General features: G+C 49.6%; 1 protein-coding gene across 5 annotated transcripts; it reads right to left on the minus strand.

The window, feature by feature from the left end:
- Positions 1-2,710: 2,710 nt before the first annotated feature.
- On the minus strand, positions 2,711-23,169 carry LOC310668349 (uncharacterized protein). 5 transcript variants are annotated; one of them, XR_014506681.1, is made up of 10 exons: positions 23,015-23,169; positions 20,623-20,708; positions 17,469-17,625; positions 15,823-16,064; positions 13,286-13,825; positions 11,892-11,999; positions 9,895-10,174; positions 6,485-6,678; positions 5,477-5,619; positions 2,711-3,335 (listed from the first exon to the last, which is right to left on the minus strand). XR_014506681.1 is itself a non-coding variant. In XM_083421500.1 (10 exons), exons 2-10 carry the CDS (start codon positions 20,625-20,627, stop codon positions 2,880-2,882), a joined length of 2,121 nt encoding a protein of 706 aa, XP_083277626.1. In that variant the 5' UTR covers positions 20,628-20,708; positions 23,015-23,169; the 3' UTR covers positions 2,711-2,879. The 5 variants fall into 5 exon arrangements, 4 of the variants coding, with proteins under 4 accessions (XP_083277626.1, XP_083277624.1, XP_083277627.1 ...); XM_083421500.1 differs by having other exon boundaries at positions 5,477-5,623; positions 17,477-17,625; XM_083421498.1 differs by having other exon boundaries at positions 5,477-5,623.
- Positions 23,170-24,194: the final 1,025 nt, after the last annotated feature.

Here is a 24,194-nt window from a genome sequence, read left to right on the forward strand (position 1 = left end):
AAATTTATTGACAGCGGCACGAATTATTATAGCCAGGAAGTGGAAGGGGCAAGCAGAATATAAAATGGAAGAAGGGTATGAAGAGGTGTGGCATATAGCTATTAATGATAAATTCAGGGCTGTCTTTACCTGGGAGTGCAAGGGGTGGAGGGCACCCGGGTGCCGAAGAGGGAGAGACAGACAGAAAGAAAATGTGCCTATCTAGCGACGTTTATGTGCACCCGCAAGGGCCCTCCAAGCTCCTCTAGGAATAAGGTTGCTCCCACAATGAAAGGTTACCCAAGATGGCACTCCAACGCATGCGCACAATGCCCGCCTGTCTTATATTTCAGACACCTCCCTGTGACCGTCAGCGCATGCATGGAGTCTTTAAACCAACTCCCAATGTGTTCTTTGTCTTCTTTAGAAAAGCTGGTTTTAAACAAAACACACACACAAAAACCTCCTTTTGGAGCTGCGCAGGCGTGAGCACTATTTATCAAATGACAATAGTGACCTAAGCATAATTAATAAAAGTTAATTTGGAGAATAAACTAAATTTTTTGGGGGGAGTGGCCTAGGCAGATCTTTGCACCCCGGCGGTGCATATACTATAGACGGCCCCGGATAAATTAACATGTGTCATTAAGGTAAGACGGGGAATATGTAGGAGGAATTATTCTGGGGAGATATGGAAGGGGTTTGTATAATTTCGAAATGGAAAGAGGGTCAAACCAACGCAAGAGGTGTTGAAATTTTGGGAGGTTGGATAGTTACAATGGTCCTGCCTCGGTGGTGGGGCGCACATTTTTATTCTTATTTATTTATGATTATTACTGTGTCCCCCCAAAAAATAATTTTTAAAAAGATGCAGAATCGTGGAGCTGAACTTAGAAATGGGAAAGATATAAGAAACGAACGGACAGATGGTGCGTCACGGCAGCACCGTTGTACAGTGTTACCTCAGGTTACATACGCTTCAGGTTACAGACTCCGCTAATCCAGAAATAGTGCTTCAGGTTAAGAACTTTGCTTCAGGATGAGGACAGAAATCGTGCTCTGGCGGCGCAGTGGCAGCAGGAGGCCCCTTTAGCTAAAGTGGTGCTTCAGGTTAAGAACAGTTTCAGGTTAAGAACAGACCTCCGGAATGAATTAAGTACTTAACCCGAGGTATCACTGTATGACCATATTGCAGGAGCTACCAGATGAGGCTAGCTGGGTTTGGCCTGGACATCACCCACCCCAACAGATTGACCTGGCTCCTCACAGCCCTCAGCACAGACTGACCCTCTCCTTTTACCCTGCTTGCACCTGCCTCCAAGCTTATAATAATAATAATAATTTATTGTTTGTACCCCACCCATCTGGCTGGGTTTCCCCAGCCACTCTGGGCGGCTTCCAACAAAGATTAAAAATACATTAAAATGTCACACATTAAAAACTTCCCTAAACAGGGCTGCCTTCAGATGTCTTCTAAAAGTCAGGTAGTTGTTTATTTCCTCGACATCTGGTGGGAGGGCGTTCCACAGGGCAGGTGCCACCACCAAGAAGGCCCTGTAACTCGGCTTCTCGCAGGGAGGGAACCGCCAGAAGGCCCTCAGCACTGGACCTCAGCGTCCGGGCTGAACGATGGGGGTGGAGACACTCCCTCAGGTATAACGGGCCGAGGCCGCTTAGCTGACGAGACCCCCAACATCACAATGGGAGCACAGAACCTTTTTCAAATAATAATAATAATAATAATAATAATAATAATAATATATTATTTGTACCCCGCCCATCTGGCTGGGCCTCCCCAGCCACTCTGGGCGGCTTCCATAGAAACAAAAATACAGTAAAATATCACAGATTAAAAACTTCCCTGAACAGGGCTGCCTTAAGATGTCTTCTAAATGTCAGGTAGTTATTTATCGCTTTGACATCTGATGGGAGGGCGTTCCACAGGGCGGGCGCCACTACCGAGAGGGCCCTCTGCCTGGTTCCCTGTAGCTTTGCTTCTCGCAATGAGGGAACCGCCAGAAGGTCCTCGGCACTGGACCTCAGCGTCCGGGCAGAACGATGGGGGTGGAGACGCTCCTTCAGGTCTACTGGGCCGAGGCCGTTTAGGGCTTTAAAGGTCAACACCAGCACTTTGAATTGTGCTCGGAAACATACTGGGAGCCAATGTAGGTCTTTCAAGACCAGTGTTATATGGTCTCGGCGGCCGCTCCCAGTCACCAGTCTAGCTGCCGCATTCTGGATTAGTTGTAGTTTCCGAGTCACCTTCAAAGGTAGCCCCACGTAGAGCGCATTGCAGTAGTCCAAGCGGGAGATAACCAGAGCATGCACCACTCTGGCGAGACAGTCCACGGGCAGGTAGGGTCTCAGCCTGCGTACCAGATGGAGTTGGTAGACAGCTGCCCTGGACACAGAATTGACCTGCACCTCCATGGACAGCTGTGAGTCCAAAATGACTCCCAGGCTGCGCACCTGGTCCTTCAGGGGCACAGTTACCCCATTCAGGACCAGGGAGTCCTCCGCACCAGCCCGCCCCCTGTCCCCCAAAAACAGTACTTCTGTCCTGTCAGGATTCAACTTCAATCCATTAGCCGCCATTCATCCTCCAACCGCCTCCAGACACTCACACAGGACCTTCACCGCCTTCACTGGTTCTGATTTGAAAGAGAGGTAGAGCTGGGTATCATCCGCATACTGATGAACACCCAGCCCAAAGGAGCACGCAAACGCAGTCTTGTTTCAGAGAGACTTTTAATTGCAATGGGATCAGTTGCCTGAATCACAAGCAGACGATGGCGATGCCAAGTTGGCTTCCATGGAGTTACGGTTCCCGGGTTGCACAAAACCGGAGCTGTCGCAACCCAAAGCTTCCGTTCCACGGAGGAGTGCTCTTCATCCGATTTTTAGAGCTGGGAATCTTTTGGATACGAAGGCGACGGGTGAGGTGGTGAACGTTGCCACGACGTGGACCCTTCTTCTTCCCCTCTGATTTCGGCGTTCCCCGTTATCGGTGGCCGGACCCCAGCCGACGGCAATCCAACCCCTGTCCTGGATGTGCTAGGTTGAGACAGCCACTGTCCTGGCTGGCTCTGGGCCATGAAATCTAGCAGTTCGTCCAAGTTCTCCCGGGCGACGGAGATTCTCTCTCGGCTCTGTAGGATCAAGTAGGTTGGCAGATCCCTGAGGGAGGCGACGGAGGACAAATGAGAGTGGAGCTCCTCCATGCTCTGGTAGACCTGAGTCACTTTTTCCTGGAGATGAGCGGGGAGCTCAGCCATGTGCGGCAGGAGATTGCGGTAGGTTGTGTACAACTCATCTGCCAGGACCCGGGTCATGGTCAAAGCTTTCATCTCCAGTTGCTGAAAGAGGATAGAGTAAGGTTACCAGACATCCCCATTTCCTAATACTAATATAATAATAATAATTTATTATTTATACCCCGCCCAGTGGCGTAGCGTGGGGGGTGCAGGGGGGGCCGGAAACACTGGGCGCAACATCTGGGGGGGGCACGCTCGCACTCGCAGCTCTCTGCCCCTACCTGGCTCACTCACTCTCTCTCACTGCAGTGCTGGCTGTGCGAATCTGATCCGAGCTGCCGGGTCGCCACCCACTGGAGGGGAGGGTGCCAGGCGTGCGGTGCGGTGCGGAGAGAGAGCGAGGGACTATCTGGGGGAGGGACAGTGCAGCGGGGAGGGGCGCAAATTACTTGCCTTGCCCCGGGTGCTGACAACCCACGCTACGCCACTGACCCCGCCCATCTGGCTGAGTTTCCCCAGCCACTCTGGGCAGCTTCCAATCAAGTGTTAAAAACAATACAGCATTAAACATTAAAAACTTCCCTAAACGGGGCTGCCTTCAGATGTCTTTTAAAGAGAAGATAGCTACTTATTTCCTTCACATCTGAAGGGGAGGGCGTTCCACAGGGAGGGCGCCACTACCGAGAAGGCCCTCTGTCTGGTTCCCTGTAACCTCACTTCTCGCAATGAGGGAACAGCCAGAAGGCCCTCAGCGCTGGATCTCAGTGTGCGGGCTGGACGATGGGGGTGGAGACGCTCCTTCAGGTATACTGGACCGAGGCTGTTTAGGGCTTTAAAGGTCAGCACCAACACTTTGAATTGTGCTCGGAAATGTACTGGGAGCCAATGCAGATCTCTCAGGACCGGTGTTATGTGGTCCCGGCGGCCACTCCCAGTCACCAGTCTAGCTGCCGCATTCTGGATTAATTGCAGTTTTCGGGTCCCCTTCAAAGGTAGTCCCACGTAGAGCGCACTGCAGTAGTCCAAGTGGGAGATAACTAGAGCATGCACCACTTTGGCAAGACAGTGCACAGGCAGATAGGGTCTCATCCTGCCTACCAGGTGGAGCTGGTGGACAGCCACCCTGGATACAGAACTGACCTGTGCCTCCATGGACAGCTGTGAGTCCAAAATGACTCCCAGGCTGCACACCTGGTCCTTCAGGGGCACAGTGACCCCATTCAGGACCAGGGAGTCCTCCACACCTACCCGCCCCCTGTCCCCCCAAAACAGTACTTCTGTCTTGTCAGGATTCAACCTCAAACTGTTGGCCCCCATCCATCCTCCAGGCACTCACACAGGACCTTCACCGCCTTCACTGGTTCTGATTTGAAAGAGAGGTAGAGCTGGGTGTCATCTGTATACTGATGAACACCCAGCCCAAACCCCCTGATCATCTCTCCCAGCGGCTTCATATAGATATTAAAAAGCATGGGGGAGAGGAGGGAACCCTGAGGCACCCCACAAGTGAGAGCCCAGGGGTCTGAACACTCATCCCCCAACACCACTTTCTGGACACGGCCCAGAAGGACAGGGACTGTCCCCGGATTTACAAATCTGTCCCCATGCAAAATCCTGTCATTCCTATTGAAGTTGAAAAGTGTCCCCAGATTCATTGAAAAAAATCTGGTAACCTTAAGATAGAGCCCTTTTTAAGTGGAGCAACAGTCCGCCATGGAGGAACGGGGAGAACTTCACCTAACTAAGGCCAGTGGCATAGCAGGGGTTGCCGGTGCGTGGAGCCATGCAGAGGGAGCAAAACAGACAGAGGATGCATGTGTATCCAACTGCCTAATGGCATCCACATCACACAGGAGATCGCAGCCACAGAGATAAGAAGTGAAGAGTCATTCCATTGTTTGGAGAGTCCACTTCCTGGTTCCCAGCTACGGAAGTGCACAGCTGTATTGAAATTGGGCACCCCTAACAATTTTGCGCCCCTGTGGCCCTCCCCATGCTACGCAGCTGAATGAGGGCCGCCCTAACACTCCCAGGTGCTCCCCTTTGATTGGCCCTTCATTCTCAGGCTCCGCCCCTTATCTCTCAGGAAGACGGCTTGTTCCCGTAATTCCACCCCTCGCCACTAGTGGCAGTGTGAGGTTGATAGTGCTTCTCAGCTTCCCCCTGGCTAGAAGGGCTGTTTCCGCTGATAGCAACCCGCTGGCCAATTTGCCCTGGGACGCCTCCGTTCCTCACCAAGATACCTCAGGCATTAATGAGAGGGACCTCTGGACTACGCTGGGCTTCTGGGACGGGGCCTCCATCTTTGTATTCCACTGCGGCAAAATGTTTGACAAGCTTTCGGAGACCTTTTGGAAGCTGGAAGGGCCCGGGCTCAGGGAGTGATCTAGCTGAGAGGGGGAATTGAGAGAGAGAGGGAGAGAGAGAGAGAGAGGTTACTGCTGTGGCAAAACAAGGAGGACTCGGGCTTGCACAGGAATCCAATTACAGTGGTACCTCGGGATGCGAATGGGATCCGTTCCGGAGCCCCAGTCGCATCCTGAAGTGAACGTAACAAGTAACAATAATCTTGATTGTCATTGTCCCATACAGAACAACGAAACTGAAAAATCTACATAAAACATTCAAAACCCAACAAGCCTGCTATCCTAGCCTGGTTAGCCCCCTAAAAACTCTGATACCCCATTTTTAAATACAATATACTCCCTTAGAGACTACCTTTCACTGCGTTTAAAAGTAATCGCATTTGGGTAGCATCAGGCGGCTAGTCCTAGTCTTTATAACCCTGTACCTTCTTCCAGAAGGCAGAAGCTGAAAGAGATCATTTCCGGGGTGCGCACTATCCTGCGCTATCTCTGCAGCTTTCTTATGGCACCTGGCAGCATAGATTTGATCTAAGGTGGGAAGAGGGCACCCAGTTATTCTCTCCGCAGTCTTTACAACCCTGGATAGCATTGTTTTCTCCCTGGCCATGCAGCTCCCAAACCACACACACAGACCATAAGTTAATACGCTCTCCACAGTGCAATGGTAAAATGCCATCAACAGGTCCTTTGAGAGATTCTTTTTCTGGAGGATTCTCAGAAAATATAACCTCTTCTGTGCTCTCTTCATCGGGTCTTTGCTGTTTTCTCCCCAGGTTAGGTCATTTCTCAACTCCATTCTCAGAAATCGAAACACTGAGACCTGTTCCACACACTTCCCCTCAACAGCAGAGAATTTGCAGCGAGTCAATGTTCAGCCTCACTTACCATGTTCAACACCTGATCGAGCCGCGAGAGCTGTTCGTTTGTGTTCTTGCGGGTCGCTTTCAGCCGGTGCAGCACAAACCTGAAGGCCCGGTTTCTCAGCTGAGTGGAAAGGAAATTGATCCTCATGAAACAGCCCTCCTTGCAGAGGTCGTCTTTTGACGTGTCACGCTCTTCTTTCTTCCCGCCAGCGTCAGCTGAGAAAAATATGCAGACAGGAGGCGCAAGGCGCTGCAGTTATATGGGGCTCAGATTTTGACTGGCACTCCCCTTGTATCTACGGAAGCAGCCCAATCAAAGTTCTTCAGGCAAATTTTCTCTGTACCACCCTGTGTCCCAAACGCATCATTGCGCCTAGAGGCTAATCGTCCCCTGGTAGAATTACGGATCTGGCGTAAGACACTTGCCGTATTTTTTGCTCTATAAGACTCACTTTTTCCCTCCCAAAAAGCAAGGGGAAATGTGTGTGCGTCTTATGGTGCGAATGCAGGCTGCGCAGCTATCCCAGAAGCCAGAACAGCAAGAGGGATTGCTGCTTTCACTGCGCAGCGATCCCTCTTGCTGTTCTGGCTTCTGAGATTCAGAATATTTTTTTTCTTGTTTTCCTCCTCCAAAAACTATGTGCATCTCCAGAGAAGCGGACACGGAGCAATGGATCCAAACTACAAGAAAGAAGATTCCACCTAAACATTAGGAAGAATTTCCTGACAGTAAGAGCTGTTCGAGAGTGGAATTTGCTGCCAAGGAGTGTGGTGGAGTCTCCTTCTTTGGAGGTCTTTAAGCAGAGGCTTGACAACCATATGTCAGGAGTGCTCTGATGGTGTTTCCTGCTTGGCAGGGGGTTGGACTCGATGGCCCTTGTGGTCTCTTCCAACTCTAGGATTCTATGATTCTATCTTATGGTCTGGTGCGTCTTATAAAGTGAAAAATACGGTAACTATTGACTTCGCCTAAACTCAAATCCCCCCGGTCTAATATCCCTAGTGCTGCAAGATTGTCACAAGAGTGCCTGGACTAAAATTGTCTATCAAAACTTCACTCTTGTGGTTTATCCCCACAACAGCTACTCGCTTTGGGTTACAGTAAAGCAAACAGTCTAATTTGTCAGCGCCTAAATGATACCGAGCGTCGGAACAACTTGGCCGCAATAAGGAAATTTTGCCCGTGGTATGACTATTTTCCACCTTCCCATTTTGACTCTCTCGCACCCTATCTCCATAACCTAGCAATTCTAAAAGATAGACATGCTTTTACTCTTGCAAGATTGAATGTACTGCCCTCGGCTGGACTTGAGGGACGATTCCAACAGATTCCACACGAAAAACTCTTATGTCCCTGTGGAGATGGCAGCACCGAATCGGTGGTGCATGCCCTTCTGGCTTGCCCTCTTTATAAAGACTTGCGGAATGAGATTATCACCCCTCTTTTATTGTTGCCCAGCCATTGCCCCAGTGTCCTTTCTCTTGGCAGCTCAAGATGAGAAGTAGTAGAGTAGATTTTATTTGCTTAGCCGACAGGCCATAGCATCAAAGGACAAACACCAACAAAAATACATTACAAATATAGTTGCCATAAAATCTTGTGACCTATTAAAACCCTAGGTAAATTAATAATCTCAGTACTTAAAACTTGGCAGAAGTAATAAAATAATAATAATAAAACATAATGATAATAATCATAAGATCCTAGGCGAGGAATCCGGGTGACGACACTGGTGTCATTCAGATAACAGCTCTCAGTCTCATTGCTCTCTCGATAAATTTGGCAACCTTCTCTGTTGTCGAGCTGTTCTGGTCGGCTAGGAGTGAGAACAATTTGGCTTCGCAAGAGCGGCCTGGGATGGCAGATAGGAGCGGCGTAATGGTCTCGTCCCTGAGATCTTTATATAGGGAGCAAGACAAGAGAACGTGTGACACCGTCTCTACATAGCCAGCTCCACAGGGGCAGAGCCGGTTCTCGAATGGAATTTTTTGATATCTACCTTCAAGAACAGCTGAGGGTAACAGCTGAGGCGACAGCAAAGGGTGGCAAGGTTTTTAGCTGCGGCAATCAGAATAAGATCCACTATCTGACTATTGATTCAAAACCCTAAAATGTATTTTATATAATTGACTTTTTATTTCTATTCTTCGTATATCATATTGTCTTATTTATTTTATAGCATAGTGCATTGATTATTGCTTTCATTTTATGGCTCAACAGTCTCGTTAGTAAAATTCTTGTTAAATTACTGTTTTAGGGGTTCTTTTTCAAAGTCTGGAACGGATTAATCCGTTTTGCATTACAGTGGTACCTCTAGTTACATACTTAATTCGTTCCGGAGGTCCGTTCTTAAGCTGAAGCACCACTTTAGCTAATGGGGCCTCCTGCCCCTGCTGCGCTGCCGCCGCACGATTTCTGTTCTCATCCTGAAGCAAAGTTCTTAACCCGAGGTACTATTTCTGGGTTAGCGGAGTCTGTAACCTGAAGTGTATGTAACCTGAAGCGCATGTAACCCGAGGTACCACTGTACTTTCTATGGGAAAGCACACCTTGGTTTTGGAACGCTTTGGTTTTGGAGAGGACGTCTGGAACGGATTAAGTTTGAGAACCAAGGAGACACCAGAGGCCTTTCTCCTGGGCATGGTCGGCCAATTGGTGCCAAGGAAGGATAGAACCTTTTTTATGTACGCTACAACAGCAGCAAGAATACTCATCGCAAAGTATTGGAAGACACAAGATCTACCCACCCGGGAAGAATGGCAGATGAAACTGATGGACTATATGGAAATGGCGGAAATGACTGGCAGAATCCGAGACCAGGGAGAGGAGTCGGTGGAAGAAGATTGGAAAAAAATTAAAGTATATTTACAGAAATATTGCAAAATTAATGAATGTTAGAAAAATACTGGAATGAAGTTATATGGTTTTAGCAGAAATGTTATAAAGAATTAAGCAAAAACTGATTGCTAATGGGTTAAAGTGGAAAATTTAAAGTTAGATTGTGTTAAGATAAATTATAGAACAAAAAATTGAGAAAGAGGGAAAAGATTTGCTGAATTAGCTAATTTAAACTAGAATACAAAAAAGGGAGGTGTGAGGAAGTCGAGGAAACAAGTAAATGAAAGATAAAGATATGGAATTTGGATGTGTTTTTAAATGTTTTTGTTTTTTCTTGTTGTTTTGATGTACTGTTTTTTCTTTCTATTTTTGATGTATTGTTTGTTAAAAAAAAATTATTGCTTTTTTCTCTCTTATACTTTCCTTCTGTAACTATAAAACTTCTAATAAATATTATTTAAAAAAATAAAATAAGTTTGAGAACCAAGGGACCACTGTATATTCAGAGAAGAACGGGTAAACGATATGCAACATTGCTTTAAAGTTAAACAAACAAACCACCTTGGCTGCCAAAATGGTTGCTCATTTCTCACCGGCGCTGGTGTCTGGTAGAGGAAGATAATAATTCAGCCACTCCTCAGATTTCTCCAGGGCTCGGTCGATGGTGTTTGCAAACATCTTCCCAATCGGAGAGTCCACAAACGAGTTGATGCTATTTGCCATGGAGGAAGTGCTGGCGTCCTTAATCTGTGAGGCGATGTCTTCCATGGCGTCGTGAAACGTCTTGTCTTTTCCCCTCTGGGTGAGCGCGGCTGCTTTGGGCTTGAAGCGCGTCATGTCTGAAGGCGCTGGGTCCACCCTCGCAGGCAAGGCCTAGGAGGTGGAGAGACGTTAGGAGCAGGGATAATAATAATAATAATAATAATAATAATAATAATAATAATAATAATAATTTATTATTTGTACCCCGCCCATCTGGCTGGGTTTCCCCAGCCACTCTGGGCGGCTTTTATAGAAACCAAAAATACACTAAGATATCACAGATTAAAAACTTCCCTGAACAGGGCTGCCTTAAGATGTCTTCTGAATGTCAGGTAGTTATTTATCGCTTTGACATCTGGTGGGAGGGCGTTCCACAGGGCGGGCGCCACCACCGAGAAGGCCCTCTGCCTGGTTCCCTGTAGCTTTGCTTCTCGCAATGAGGGAACCGCCAGAAGACCCTCGGCGCTGGACCTCAGTGTCCGGGCAGAACGATGGGGGTGGAGACGCTCCTTCAGGTATACTGGGCCAAGGCCGTTTAGGGCTTTAAAGGTCAACACCATCACTTTGAATTGGGCTCGGAAACGTACTGGGAGCCAATGTAGGTCTTTCAAGACCAGTGTTATATGGTCTCGACGGCCGCCCCCAGTCACCAGTCTAGCTGCCGCATTCTGGATTAATTGCAGTTTCCGGGTCACCTTCAAAGGTAGCCCCACGTACAGGGACAGGGTTAGACAATATGGTGCCCTGAGCCAGGACAAATTTGGTCGCTCCTTCCCCCAATACTTCTTTATTTTCGCAATAATTCCGGTTGGTTTTTAAAATGGCTCTTCCCAGTAGGTAAAGATAAAGATAAAGGGACCCCTGACCATTAGGTCCAGTCGTGGCCGACTCTGGGGTTGCGGCGCTCATCTCACTTTATTGGCCGAGGGAGCCGGCGTACAGCTTCCGGGTCATGTGGCCAGCTTCTGGCGAACCAGAGCAGCGCACGGAAACGCCATTTACCTTCCCACCACAGTGCTACCTATTTATCTACTTGTGCTGGCGTGCTTTCGAACTGCTAGGTTGGCAGGAGCTGGGACAGAGAGACAGGAGGCTCATCTTTTCATGGGGATTCGAACCACCGACCTTCCGATTGGCAAGCCCAAGAGGCTCAGTGGTTTAAACCGCAGCGCCACGCACTCCCCTTATACAATGGTTTTAACTGTCTTTATATGTGCAGTTTTTGAAATACAAGTTTTTGTTGTGAAATCATTTTGTGATGCTTTATAGGAAGTGGTTTGTAGAAGAAATGGAACAATAAGAGTACAGTGGTACCCCGCAAGACGAATGCCTCGGAAGACGAAAAACCCGCTAGATGAAAGGGTTTTTCATTTTCTGAGGTGCTTCGCAAGACGGATTTTCCAAAGGGCTTGCTTCGCTAGACGAAACAGCCCTGCCTCTCCTGTCATGGCAACGGTCGCACGCTCGCTTCCCCGCTCCTCCGGCTCCCTCCCACCTTCCGGCCGACCTTCCGACCTTCCGGCTGCCTCGCGCCGCTGCCCACCGCCCTCGTGCGCTTCTCTCGGGAGCCGTTGCCGCTAGCAGCCAGCGCTGCAGCCGGAGTCGCGCTCCTGAGCCCCGCCGCCCTCCCGCAGCAGCGTCGCGCGGTGTCCACAAGGCACGGGGGAGTCCAAGGACCGGCTGCGGCAGCTGCCCTGCTTCTCCCCACCCCTCTCCGCCGTGGTGCTTCGCAAGACGAAAAAACTAGCTCTATGAAAAAACTCGCAGAACGAATTAATTTCGTCTTGCGAGGCACCACTGTACCGTGCTCTAGCTGGCCAAAGACTACCTTAGTTTCCGGTTGGCTCACAATCTCCTTTCCTGAGCGGGAGGCCGTGGGAGGTTCGAAGTTCCTTAGCGATGTTTCCTTAGAGACTTTCTCTGCGGCTGCTTCAGGCTGGAAGCGGAAAGGAATAAAAGGGGCATTGCTGAAAAGGGGAGCTGAAAGCTGAGGGGAAGTCAAACCGTGGCACTCACAGCACCAAGATGCTGTGATGGCGACCAATTTGGAGGACTTTAAAGGAGAATTAGGCAAATTCATAGAGGGAGAGAGGGCTACTGGGGCACAAATTCTGGGGTGTTGAAAATGGGATGGGTGTTCATGAGTGCACAAGGTAATCACACAAACTGTTAATGGAGAAATCTGAGAGCTCCCTTGGACAAAAAACAAGGACACCAGCCAGGAATACCAGAGTAAAACAGCAGCCAGTAGGTTGCCTTATGAGGAACGGCTAAGGGAGCTGGGCATGTTTAGCCTGGAGAAGAGGAGGTTAAGGGGGGATATGATAGCCATGTTCAAATATATAAAAGGATGTCGCATAGAGGAGGGAGAAAGGTTGTTTTCTGCTGCTCCAGAGAAGCGGACACGGAGCAATGGATCCAAGCTACAAGAAAGAAGATTCCACCTAAACATTAGGAAGAACTTCCTGACAGTAAGAGCTGTTTGACAGTGGAATTTGCTGCCAAGGAGTGTGGTGGAGTCTCCTTCTTTGGAGGTCTTTAAGCAGAGGCTTGACAACCAGATGTCAGGAGTGCTCTGATGGTGTTTCCTGCTTGGCAGGGGGTTGGACACGATGGCCCTTGTGGTCTCTTCCAACTCTATGATTCTATGGTCTTTATTGAAGACTGTCGCTACAGGACTCCCACCTGCCACAAGGTGGAACAAGATGGAAGCCCCGAACAAAAGAGAACCCAAACTTTTATTAGCTGCTAATCCCCATGTTACACCCCCCAAACTACATCACGGTTACATAATGAAAAGGGAGGTCTGGTGGCAGGAATCTGAGCATCCTGGACCCTGCCCCATGGTTCCCCTTGCCCTCCACCAAACACCCATCAAGTGTAACAAAAAAGATCTTTACATTTCCCTGTCTCCCAGCCAAGTTCATCACACCCTTTTGTCTTCATCTGGGTTTGTTATTTCTGGAATGGCTACCTGTCTGGCACTCAGGTATCAGGATGCCAGGGATTATCACTCAGGCAGAGGGGCTGCTGAGGAGCTGAGCTCACATGTCTATATGAATTTCTGAAGTTTTCCCAGTGATCCAGTACAGAGATACATTTATCAGTGAATTCTTACATTTGGTATTGTCCAGCAAAGGCCCTCTGAATAGATAGGAAGAAACAGACCTGATAAATAATATTTTTTCCTTGGAAAAAAAAAGAATGATAAAAATACGGTACCTTCTCCAGCGTCTGGAAAACCGAAAATGCATTTGAGTCTGAAGCCCAGGGGATAAGCGGCTCTTCCTGTGACGTCTGCCGAGGGGGGGTCCTCGCTTTCTCTGGTTGCGGATCAGGGCCTGGCAGCGGCGGCTGGGTCGTGGCGGCTATTTCCGTGGGGGCTGCTAGCTGAGGTTCCTCGTCCCGTGGCTGTGGAACGACAGGCAACACTTGAGGGGACAGCGGCAGAGAAACTTGCGACCCCCTCTCTGTTGGCGGAGTCAGCGGGGGCACCCTATCCCTCTCTACAATTGTCCTCTCGAATATCACCCACTCGCTCTCCAAAGGTGGCACGGGGGGAGTCATTCGCCCCCTCTGCGGGGGTGTCGGAGGGGGCACCCATTCCCTCTCCGGGGCTGTTAGAGGGGTCACCCACTCCCCTTCTGCTGGTGGCGGTGGTAGCATGGGTTCTGGTGGAGGCGAAGACGCCAGGACATATTCCTGCGATCCCTTCTCTCCCGGTAAATTTTCTGCCGATGTTTCCTTCCATTCCTCATCGTCCTAGGGAAAAGAAATAATCGCTTTTAGTACGGACTGGCACCGCAGAGCTTCTGACCAAGGAGTTTAATAGAAGCGACAAGTTCTGTAGAAGAAATATCCTGGGGGCATACAATAATTTTATTATTTATTCCCCGCCCATCTGGCTGGGTTTCCACAGCCACTCTGGGTGGTTCTGAATTGAGTACAGTGGTGTCGCGCAAGACGAATGCCTCGCAAGACAGAAAACCCGCTAGACGAAAAGGTTTTCCGTTTTTCAATGCACTTTGCAGGACGAATTTCCCTATGGGCTTGCTTCGCAAGACGAAAATGTCTTGCGAGTCTTGAGATTTTTTTCCGCTCCCCACCCCCTTTTTCTAAGCCGCTAAACCGCTAATAGCCTTTTAGCAGCTAATCCGCTAATCCCTTAAGCCTTTAATAGCCGCTAATAGCCGCTAAACCGCTAATAGCGCTAATCCGCTAAGCCGCTAATAGGGTTGCTTCGCAAGACGAAAAAACCGCTAGACGAAGAGACTCGCGGAACGAATTAATTTCGTCTTGCAAGGCACCACTGTATTTAAAATACGATAAAGCATCAAACATTAAAAACTTCCCAGTACAAGGCTGCCTTCAGGTGTCTTCTAAAAGGTAAAGGTACCCCTGACCATTACGTCCAGTTGCGGACGACTCTGGGGTTGCACGCTCATCTCGCTCTATAGGCCGAGGGAGCCGGCGTTTCTCCGTAGACATATTCCGGGTCATGTGGCGAACCAGAGCATGCTGTTTACCTTCCCGCCGGAGTGGTACCTATTTATCTATTTGCACTTTGACATGCTTTCAAACTGCTACGTTGGCAGGAGCAGGGACCGATCAGCAGGAGCTCACCCCGTCGCAGGGATTCGAACCGCTGACCTTCTGATCAGCAAGCCCTAGGCTCTGTGGTTTAACCCACAGCACCACCTGCATCCCCAGATGTCTTCTAAGATTGTTTATTTCCTTGACATCAGGGCGTTCCATACGGCAGGAGCCACTACTGAGAAGGCCCTCTGCCTGGTTCCCTATAACCTCGCTTCTCTCAGGGAGGGAACTGCCAGAAGCCCCTCGGAGCTGGACCTCAGTGCCCAGGCTGAACAATGGCGGTGGAGACGCTCCTTCAGGTATACTGGGCCGAGTCCATTTAGGCCTTCCAAGGTCAGCACCAACACTTTGAATTGTGCTCGGAAAGGTCCTGGGAGCCAATGCAGATCTCTCAGGACCGGTGTTATGTGGTCCCGGCGGCCACTCCCAGTCCCCAGTCTAGCTGCCGCATTCTGGATTAATTGCAGTTTCCGGGTCACCTTCAAAGGTAGCCCCACGTACAGCGCATTGCAGTAGTCCAAGCGGGAGATAACCAGAGCATGCACCACTCTGGGGAGACAGTCTGCGGGCAGGGGGTGGTCTCAGTCAGCGTACCAGATGGAGTTGGTAGGCAGCTGCCCTGGGCATAGAATTAACCTGCGCCTTCATGGACAGCTGTGTGTCCAAAATGACTCCCAGGCTACACACCTGGTCCACGTGACAGCTCTTGAGATATTTGAACATGGCCTCCTGCAGCTTGTTTGGTCTACTCTCCTACTCTATGTAGGACTGAAGGCAGTTTGGAAGCCGCCCAGAGTGGCTGGAGAAACTCAGCCAGATGGGCGGGGTATAAATAAAAAAATATTATTATTATTCAGCTTGTGCAGAATTCCTGGAAACCACTGTATCTTCTTTAGGACCAGTGTTATATGATCTCGGCAGCTGCTCCCAGTCACCAGTCTAGCTGCCACATTCTGGATTAGTTGTCGTTTCCAGGTCACCTTCAAAGGCAGCCCCACGTAGAGCGCGTCGCAGTAGTCCAAGCGGGAGATAACCAGAGCATGCACCACTCTAGCGAGACTGTCCGTGGACAGGAAGGGTCTCAGCCTGCCTAAATGTGAACCAAACCACATCCCGACCTGGTCCCCACCTTCCTGATTTTTTTTTTTAAAAAAACAACGTACCTCCTCTGGCAATTCCTGGTGAGACGTTATCTTATTTTGGGATGCCCTGTAAGCGGCAAGTTGTTCTTCGAAGGAATGGCGCAGCCCGCTCCCTGGTCCCTCCTGAGAAAAGCTATCTCCCAGTCCCGGGAACAGCTCATATTCTGATATCGTCATTTGCATCACCAGCTCGTTCTCATTGGTGGCTAGCAGCTCCTCGTCCTGCGAGGGCTGCCTCTCATGTCTCGATTGAGCTTCTGTGGCTGCAGGGAAATCATATTGTGTTATCCTCCTTGCCCGCGAGCCCATCTCGGAGACGCCGCTTACCAGCTACCCGTTTTCTCCCCCCAGTGGCGTAGCGGGGGTTGTCAGCACCCGGGGCAAGGCAAGTAATTTGCGCCCCCTAACCCATAGATTTGCGCCCCCTAACCCTAACCCCCAGATGTTGCGCCTGGTGCGGCCGGGCCCCCCTGCACCCCCCACGCTACGCCGCTGTCTCCCCTCCCATTTTTTTTATTACCGTAGTTTTTGCTCTATAAGACTCACTTTTCCCCCCCTAAAAAGTCAGGGGAAATGTGTATGCATCTTATGGGGCGAATGCAGGCTGCGCAGCTATCCCAGAAGCCAGAACAGCAAGAGGGATTGCTGCTTTCACTGCGCAGCGATCCCTCTTGCTGTTCTGGCTTCTGAGATTCAGAATATTTTTTTCCTTGTTTTCCTCCTCCAAAAACTAGGTGCGTCTTGTGGTCTGGTGCATCTTATAGAGCGAAAAATACGGTGGTTTTCACAATATTATAAACAAACAAACAAACACACAAAACAAACAGACATAAATCATAGCCTTATTGAAAATTACAGCTATTAACTTTGTTAAGTGACTTCCTCGCTTCCCCTTGGTTGAATTTCATTGCATGTCCTTTTAACGGCTTTCCAAATCCCAATTTTTATGAAATTTAACGTGAACATTAACATCCCTATGGAATTAAACATATTAATTCATCACTTAACATAAATAAAATCCTAAGCCCAGTAAGTATCTGCAAGCTGTTTTCAGTTAATTTAACTTAACAAATCTAACTAGATAATCATTAAATTTATTCCATTCTTCCTGATACTCCTCCTCCTCCTTCTGGTCGCGGCCTCTTCCGGTTAGGTCGGCTAGCTCCGAAAAATCCATCATTGTTACGGTTCTAGGGATTGCTTGTGCGTAAATTGCCTTTACTCGTGGCTGTCTTGCATGGTTGAACCCTTTCTGACAGAGCAGCCTCTATCTCGTGGCTGCCTCAGTCGCTGGCAGAATCCGTCAGTGGGCGTTTCTTAAACCGCTTCCAACATAAAAGCTGCTTGATGCCCAGTCTCCTCCCCCGTTGCCTGCGCGCAAGCTTTTTGCACGCTGTGGGTGTGGGCAAAGGAGCACTTGTCCCCCTCCGCTGGTCTCCTGCGAAGAGTCTTGGAGCCAACTCTCCGCTTCCTCTATCTCCTCCCCTTCTCCACTGGTGTTACGCTGATTTCCTTCCCCAGTGTATGGGCTATCCCTCCTCCTACTGGGACCCTCTCCACCATCGTCCAAGAGCCCTCTCACCTCCTCCTGCTCCGATGGCAGTTCCCTGACAATCATCTTACCAGCTCCCTGTCTTCGGTCACCCGCCAGTCTGGTTGGTACTCACTTAAATACCTCGTGGTAGAGGGTGCAAGGTGGTTGCTCTTGATGGTGGTGGAAATCCTCCGGATGGCTTCATCGGGGACACACAGAATGCTACTTGTGGTGTGAGGGTTTGTCGTCTCCGGAGGCCAGCTTGGGTTGTGGAGGGTAGTATCTGAAAGCTGAGAAACAAGGGGCCTTTCTGCTAGGTATTTTAGGAAATGAGATAAAGAGAAAGGATAGTAAATTCTTTCCATATGCAGTGACAGCTGCAAGGGTGTGACTGGCTCAGAAATGGAAACAACAGGAAATACCGGCAATGGAGGAATGGAGAAGGAAGCTGTTAGACTATGCTGAGTTGGATAAATTGACTGGGAAGATCAGATACTTAAGAGACTAAAAGTTCACAGAGGACTGGGGAAAATTTGTGGAATATCTGGAGAGTGTAAGTGAGGGTCAAATAACGCTAAAAGTAAAGGTACCCCTGCCCGTACGGGCCAGTCTTGACAGACTCTAGGGTTGTGCGCCCATCTCACTCAAGAGGCCGGGGGCCAGCGCTGTCCGGAGACACTTCCGGGTCACGTGGCCAGCGTGACATCGCTGCTCTGGCGAGCCAGAGCCGCACACGGAAACGGCATTTACCTTCCCGCTGGTAAGCGGTCCCTATTTATCTACTTGCACCCGGAAGTGCTTTCGAACTGCTAGGTTGGCAGGAGCTGGGACCGAACGACGGGAGCGCACCCCGCCGCGGGGTTTCGAACCGCCGACCTTTCGATCGGCAAGCCCTAGGCGCTGAGGCTTTTACCCACTTAAAAAAGCACTGTGAAACGCGAGAAGTATTGTTAAAAGGGATAGAGAAAGAAAGGTTTAAATAATGACAACACAAGCTTAAGAAATGCGCAAATTAATAATGACTACGAATTATTTACGGAAAAGCTGGAGGAAGTCCAGAAAAGAAAGATTTTGTGAAAATTGGATGTGAAATTATTGTGTGATTTGTTTTTGTTGTAAATTAATAAAAAATATTTATAATAATAAAAAAAGAGAAACAAGGGGTGGGGAGGTTGGTTTGCACAGTCGCCAAACAACCTGTTATGTACTGAAGTTTTCACCCTGGGCCAACAGGGGGATACTGTAGATACCGGTAGTTATGCAAATAAGGGATCGAAAGTGACGTTCAGTGATTGGATAGTTACAGAAAGTTGTTACAGTTACGTTGTACTGGAGCTCTAGATAAGCAGGCTGGCTGAACCTTTCAGTTCAGTTCTGTTCTGGCTTGTGAATAAACAAGAGCTGTTTGAAGAATCGCTGTGACGTCTGAGATGTTCACCCACATCTTAACACAACCAAAAAACAAGGTTCTGCTTCTTAACGAGGAAAGCGCTGCAGTCCCGGTCACTTAATCTTATCTACCTCAGTGACGTCGCAACGGGGGGGGGGGGGGGGGCGTGTCTGTGGGGGTGACAAGAAAACACCTCGCTGCAGCCCTCTATGTACAGTGGTACCTCGGGTTAAGTACTTAATTCGTTCTGGAGGTCCGTACTTAACCTGAAACTGTTCTTAACCTGAAGGACCACTTTAGCTAATGGGGGCCTCCCACTGCCGCTGTGCCGCCGGAGCACGATTTCTGTTCTCATCCTGAAGCAAAGTTCTTAACCTGAAGCACTATTTCTGGGTTAGCGGAGTATGTAACCTGCAGCGTATGTAACCTGAAGCATATGTAACGCGAGGTACCACTGTACTGTTGCTTTGTTTTTTATCTTTATATTTTGGAAATGTACTACATCCAGTATCTTTTTCCTTTAATTTTTTTGGGGGAGCCCCAACAGAGTGGGGCCCTAAGCTATAGCTTGTTTAGCTTATACATAAATCCGGCACAGGGACGCGGGTGGCGCTGTGGGTAAAAGCCTCAGCGCCTAGGGCTTGCTGATCGAAAGGTCGGCGGTTCAAATCCCCGCGGCGGGGTGCGCTCCCGTTCGGTCCCAGCGCCTGCCAACCTAGCAGTTAGAAAGCACTCCCGGGTGCAAGTAGATAAATAGGGACCGCTTATCAGCGGGAAGGTAAACAGCGTTTCCGTGTGCTGCGCTGGCTCGCCAGAGCAGCGATGTCACGCTGGCCACGTGACCTGGAAGTGTCTCCGGACAGCGCTGGCCCCCGGCCTCTTGAGTGAGATGAGCGCACAACCCTAGAGTCTGTCAAGACTGGCCCGTACGGGCAGGGGTACCTTTACCTTTAAATCCGGCACTGGCTCAATCTGTGGATTTCTGCCCAGAAAATACGACAGAAGCAGGGAGAGTGCTTCCAAGGATTAAAACAGCCGCCGCTGAGGGATTCCCGTGTGTAGACAACTCGCTTGTCCATCACAGTTCTGACTTCGCTCATTGGCTGCACTCCATTTCCCTGAGGTTTAGACTTTGGCAAAAAAGCACCCCCCCCAAGCATAGCTGGAGCTATTATGGGATTGCTCAGAGCCCTAGGCTGGGAACACCAGTGACGGAGGCTGTGGGTGCCCAGAAATGATGGTTTGGCGACCCCTGGTGTTGTCAAATAACGTGCCATAGGGACCAAGTGGCCTAATTTGGCTCCCTATTTTCGGAAGGGAAAGTACACTGGTAAAGGTAAAGGGACCCCTGACCATTAGGTCCAGTTGTGTCCGACTCTGGGGTTGTGGCGCTCATCTCGCTTTAGTGGCCGAGGGAGCCGGCGTACAGCTTCCGGGTCATGTGGCCAGCAGGACTAAGCCGCTTCTGGCGAACCAGAGCAGCGCGCAGAAACGCCGTTTACCTTCCTGCCGGAGTGGTACCTATTTATCTACTTGCACTTTGATGTGCTTTTGAACTGCTAGGTGGGCAGGAGCAGGGACCGAGCAACGGGAGCTCACACCATCGTGGCGATGCAAATCGCTGACCTTCTGATCAGCAAGTCCTAGGCTCTGTGGTTTAACCCACAGCGCCACCCGCGTCCTTCGTTTCGGAGGTCCGTTATTAACCTGAAGCTCCACTTTAGCTAATGGGGCCTCCTGCTGCCACTGCGCCGACGGAGCACGATTTCTGTTTTCATCCTGAAGCAAAGTTCTTAACCTGAGGTGCTATTTCTGGGTTAGTGGAGTCTGTAACCTGAAGCGTATGTAACCTGAAGAGTATGTAACCTGAGGCACCACTGTATTGTGACGTACAAACCTCATCCTCTTGCATCGTCGTGCCAGGTGTGTTGAGTGAAGGGTCCTTCGATGCTGAAGTCACATGATGTTCGTCCGATGAGCTAACTAGACCCAAAGCACAGAACAAATTAACGGGCTCCACTATCCCGTTTTCGCCTCCTGATAAAGAATCGCTTGCAAAAGCTAACGTGCGGAACTGGGTGTACGTTTGGGGGAATAAGAAAGGAAGAGAACAAAAATGGCACGAATATCTCTAGGGCTGCCATATGCCTGCAATTTCCTGGACATAACCCCCCCCCCAAAAAAAAAAACAGAAGCTCAACTTTGACCAAAAATGTCCAGATTTTCACTTTTTGAAACATGGCAAACCTATCTATCCCTAATTCTGAAGCTGGACTTTGAATGGATACAGTGGTGCCCCGCAAGACAAATGCCTCGGAAGACGAAAAACTCGCAAGACGAAAGAGTTTTTCATTTTCTGAGTTGCTTCGCAAGACGGATTTCCCTATGGGCTTGGGTTTCCCCAGCCACTCTGGGCGGCTTCCAACAAAGATGAAAAATACACTAAAATGTCACAGATTAAAAACTTCCCTGAACAGGGCTGCCTTCAGATGTCTTCTGAATGTCAGGTAGTTGTTTATCGCTTTGACATCTGATGGGAGCGCGTTCCACAGGGCGGGCGCCACTACCGAGAAGGCCCTCTGCCTGGTTCCCTGTAACTTGGCCTCTTGCAGTGAGGGAACCACCAGAAGGCCCTCGGAGCTGGACCTCAGTGTCCGGGCAGAACGATGGGGGTGGAGACGCTCCTTCAGATATACTGGACCGAGGCCATTTAGGGCTTTAAAGGTCAACACCAACACTTTGAATTGTGCTCGGAAACGTACTGGGAGCCAATGTAGGTCTTTCAAGACCGGTGTTATATGGTCTAGGCGGCCGCTCCCAGTCACCAGTCTAGCTGCCGCATTCTGGATTAGTTGCAGTTTCCGGGTCACCTTCAAAGGTAGCCCCACGTAGAGCGCATTGCAGTAGTCCAAGCGGGAGATAACCAGAGCATGAAGTTATATTTATATAACAAGACGTTATACAGTGGTGCCTTGCAAGACGAAAAGAATCCGTTCCGCGAGTCTCTTCGTCTTGCGGTTTTTTTCGTCTTGCGAAGCAAGCCCATTAGCGGCTTAGCACTATTAGCGGCTTAGCGGGCTTAGCGGATCAGCTGATAAGAGGCTTAGCGGATTAGCTGATAAGCGGCTTAGCGGATCAGCTGTTAAGCGGCTTAGCGGCTTGGGAAAAAGGGGGGGGAGGGGAAAAAACCCACAGGAACTCGCAAGACATTTTCGTCTTGCGAAGCAAGCCCATAGCAAATTCGTTTTGCAAAGCACCTCCAAAACGGAAAACCCTTTCGTTTAGCAGGTTTTCCGTCTTGCGAGGCATTCGTCTTGCGGGGCACCACTGTATTTATACGCAACAGTAGCTGCAAGGCTACTGATTGCGAAAAATTGGAAAAGTGGTATTATCCCGACAAAAACAGAGTGGCTTGCCAAATTACTGGAGTATCACAATATATCCAAAACAATGGGAGAAATTGGAAGGATCTTAAAAGAGAAGATAAACAGGGACCGGAAGGCGTTTAAAAGATCCTTGCAAACCCATATGGAAAAATCAGAACTCCTATTAAAGTAAACAAGTTCCGTTTTAAATGCTGAAATACTAAATGAGATGGATAACAATGTGTGATAGAAAAAAAGAGCATGGAATTAGGTTAAAGGTGTGTGAAAGAAAGTGGAAAGAAATTGCAATTGAGTAGATTGGAAGTCTAACACAAAGGTGGGGTGAGGGGTGGTGGGTGGTGATGGGGAAAGGAATTATCTGTGGGATTGAGTGTAATTTAAAAGGAGGGGGGCAGCACAGCAAGGACATATCTCTTCTTTCCCAGACTGTTAGAGGTATTTCTGGGGGCGGTGTGGGGGGGGAATCTGGAAGGTAAAAAGCAGATTCGACAGGTAGGTGCACAGTGGCGTAGCGTGGGGGGTGCAGGGGGGGCCGGCCGCACCGGGCGCAACATCTGGGGGGGCGCGCGCTCGCACTCGCAGCTCTCTGCCCCTACCTGGCTCACTCACTCTCACTGCAGTGCTGGCTGTGCGAATCCGATCCGAGCCGCCGGGTTGCCGCCCACTGTGGAGGGGAGGGTGCCAGGCGTGCGGTGCGGAGAGAGAGTGAGGGGCTATCTGGGGGACGGACAGTGCAGCGGGGGGGGGGGGCGCAAATTACTTGCCTTGCCCCGGGTGCTGACAACCCACGCTACGCCACTGTAGGTGCATCTAGAAGGCCAGACGCAGAGTTGGTTCCGGGCCTGCCATCACCAACTATCCTATAATTCAGAGAGAGATAGAAAAAGAAGCTTTCCTACTCACTATCTGCCATGATCCCGGCCCAATTGGCAGGGCACAATCACGGCATCACCAAAGCAACGTCATTTCCCATGCAGGCAGAGGAGACCTGCAGCCTCCCTGCTGAGCAGCGTCACACCTCCGCTCCCCCCACCATTCCATTCCCCCTTGTGATGCGGTGTGATGTCATAGATGTGACGTCACAGATCAGGCGCTGGGCCCCTGCTCTCCCTTCCAAGGAGACGCTTTGGAACCATCAGAACCACAAAGCAGAAGGGAAAAGGGTAGGTAACCCACAGGGCTTGGAATGTCACCATTTCCAGAAGACCAGTCTGTCTTACGGCCACCTGTTTATTCAGCGTTTCCAAGACGGGCAGAATGCTGAATTATTTTGGCTGCTTCTCTCTTCTCTCAGCTGCCATAATAATAATAATAATAATAATAATAATAATAATAATAATAATAATAATTTATTATTTGTACCCCGCCCATCTGGCTGGGTTTCCCCAGCCACTCTGGGCGGCTTCCAACAAAGATGAAAAATACACTAAAATGTCACATATTAAAAACTTCCCTGAACAGGACTGCCTTCAGATGTCTTCTGAATGTCAGGTAGTTGTTTATTGCTTTGACATCTGATGGGAGGGCGTTCCACAGGGCGGGTGCCACCACCGAGAAGGCCCTATGCCTGGTTCCCTGTAACTTGGCCTCTCGCAGTGAGGGAACCGCCAGAAGGCCCTCGGAGCTGGACCTCAGTGTCCGGGCAGAACGATGGAGGTGGAGACGCTCCTTCCATAAACTCGGTTGCTTTGTTCGGCCAGGCTGAAACTGCCCCGGGGGCAAGGAACTACAGTGGTACCTCGGGTTAAGAACTTAATTCGTTACGGAGGTCTGTTCTTAACCTGGAACTGTTCTTAACCTGAAGCACCACTTTACCTAATGGGGCCTCCTGCTGCCACAGGAGCATAATTTCTTTTCTCATAATAATAAATTTTATTTATATCCCGCCCTCCCCAGCTGAAGCTGGGCTCAGGGCGGCTAACAACAATCAAAATAATCCAGCATTCTAAAAACATTCATTATAAAATTAATTAAAATCAAATTGATGGCAACCATTAAGCAAAATTCTGTGCGGATTGCCAGAGGAGGGGGTGGAACAGCTCTGTCTTGCAGGCCCTGTGGAAAGATGTCAGGTCCCGCAGGG

This window comes from Podarcis tiliguerta (assembly GCF_965153285.1).
Source record: "Podarcis tiliguerta genome assembly, chromosome: 18".
NCBI lineage: Eukaryota > Metazoa > Chordata > Lepidosauria > Squamata > Lacertidae > Podarcis > Podarcis tiliguerta.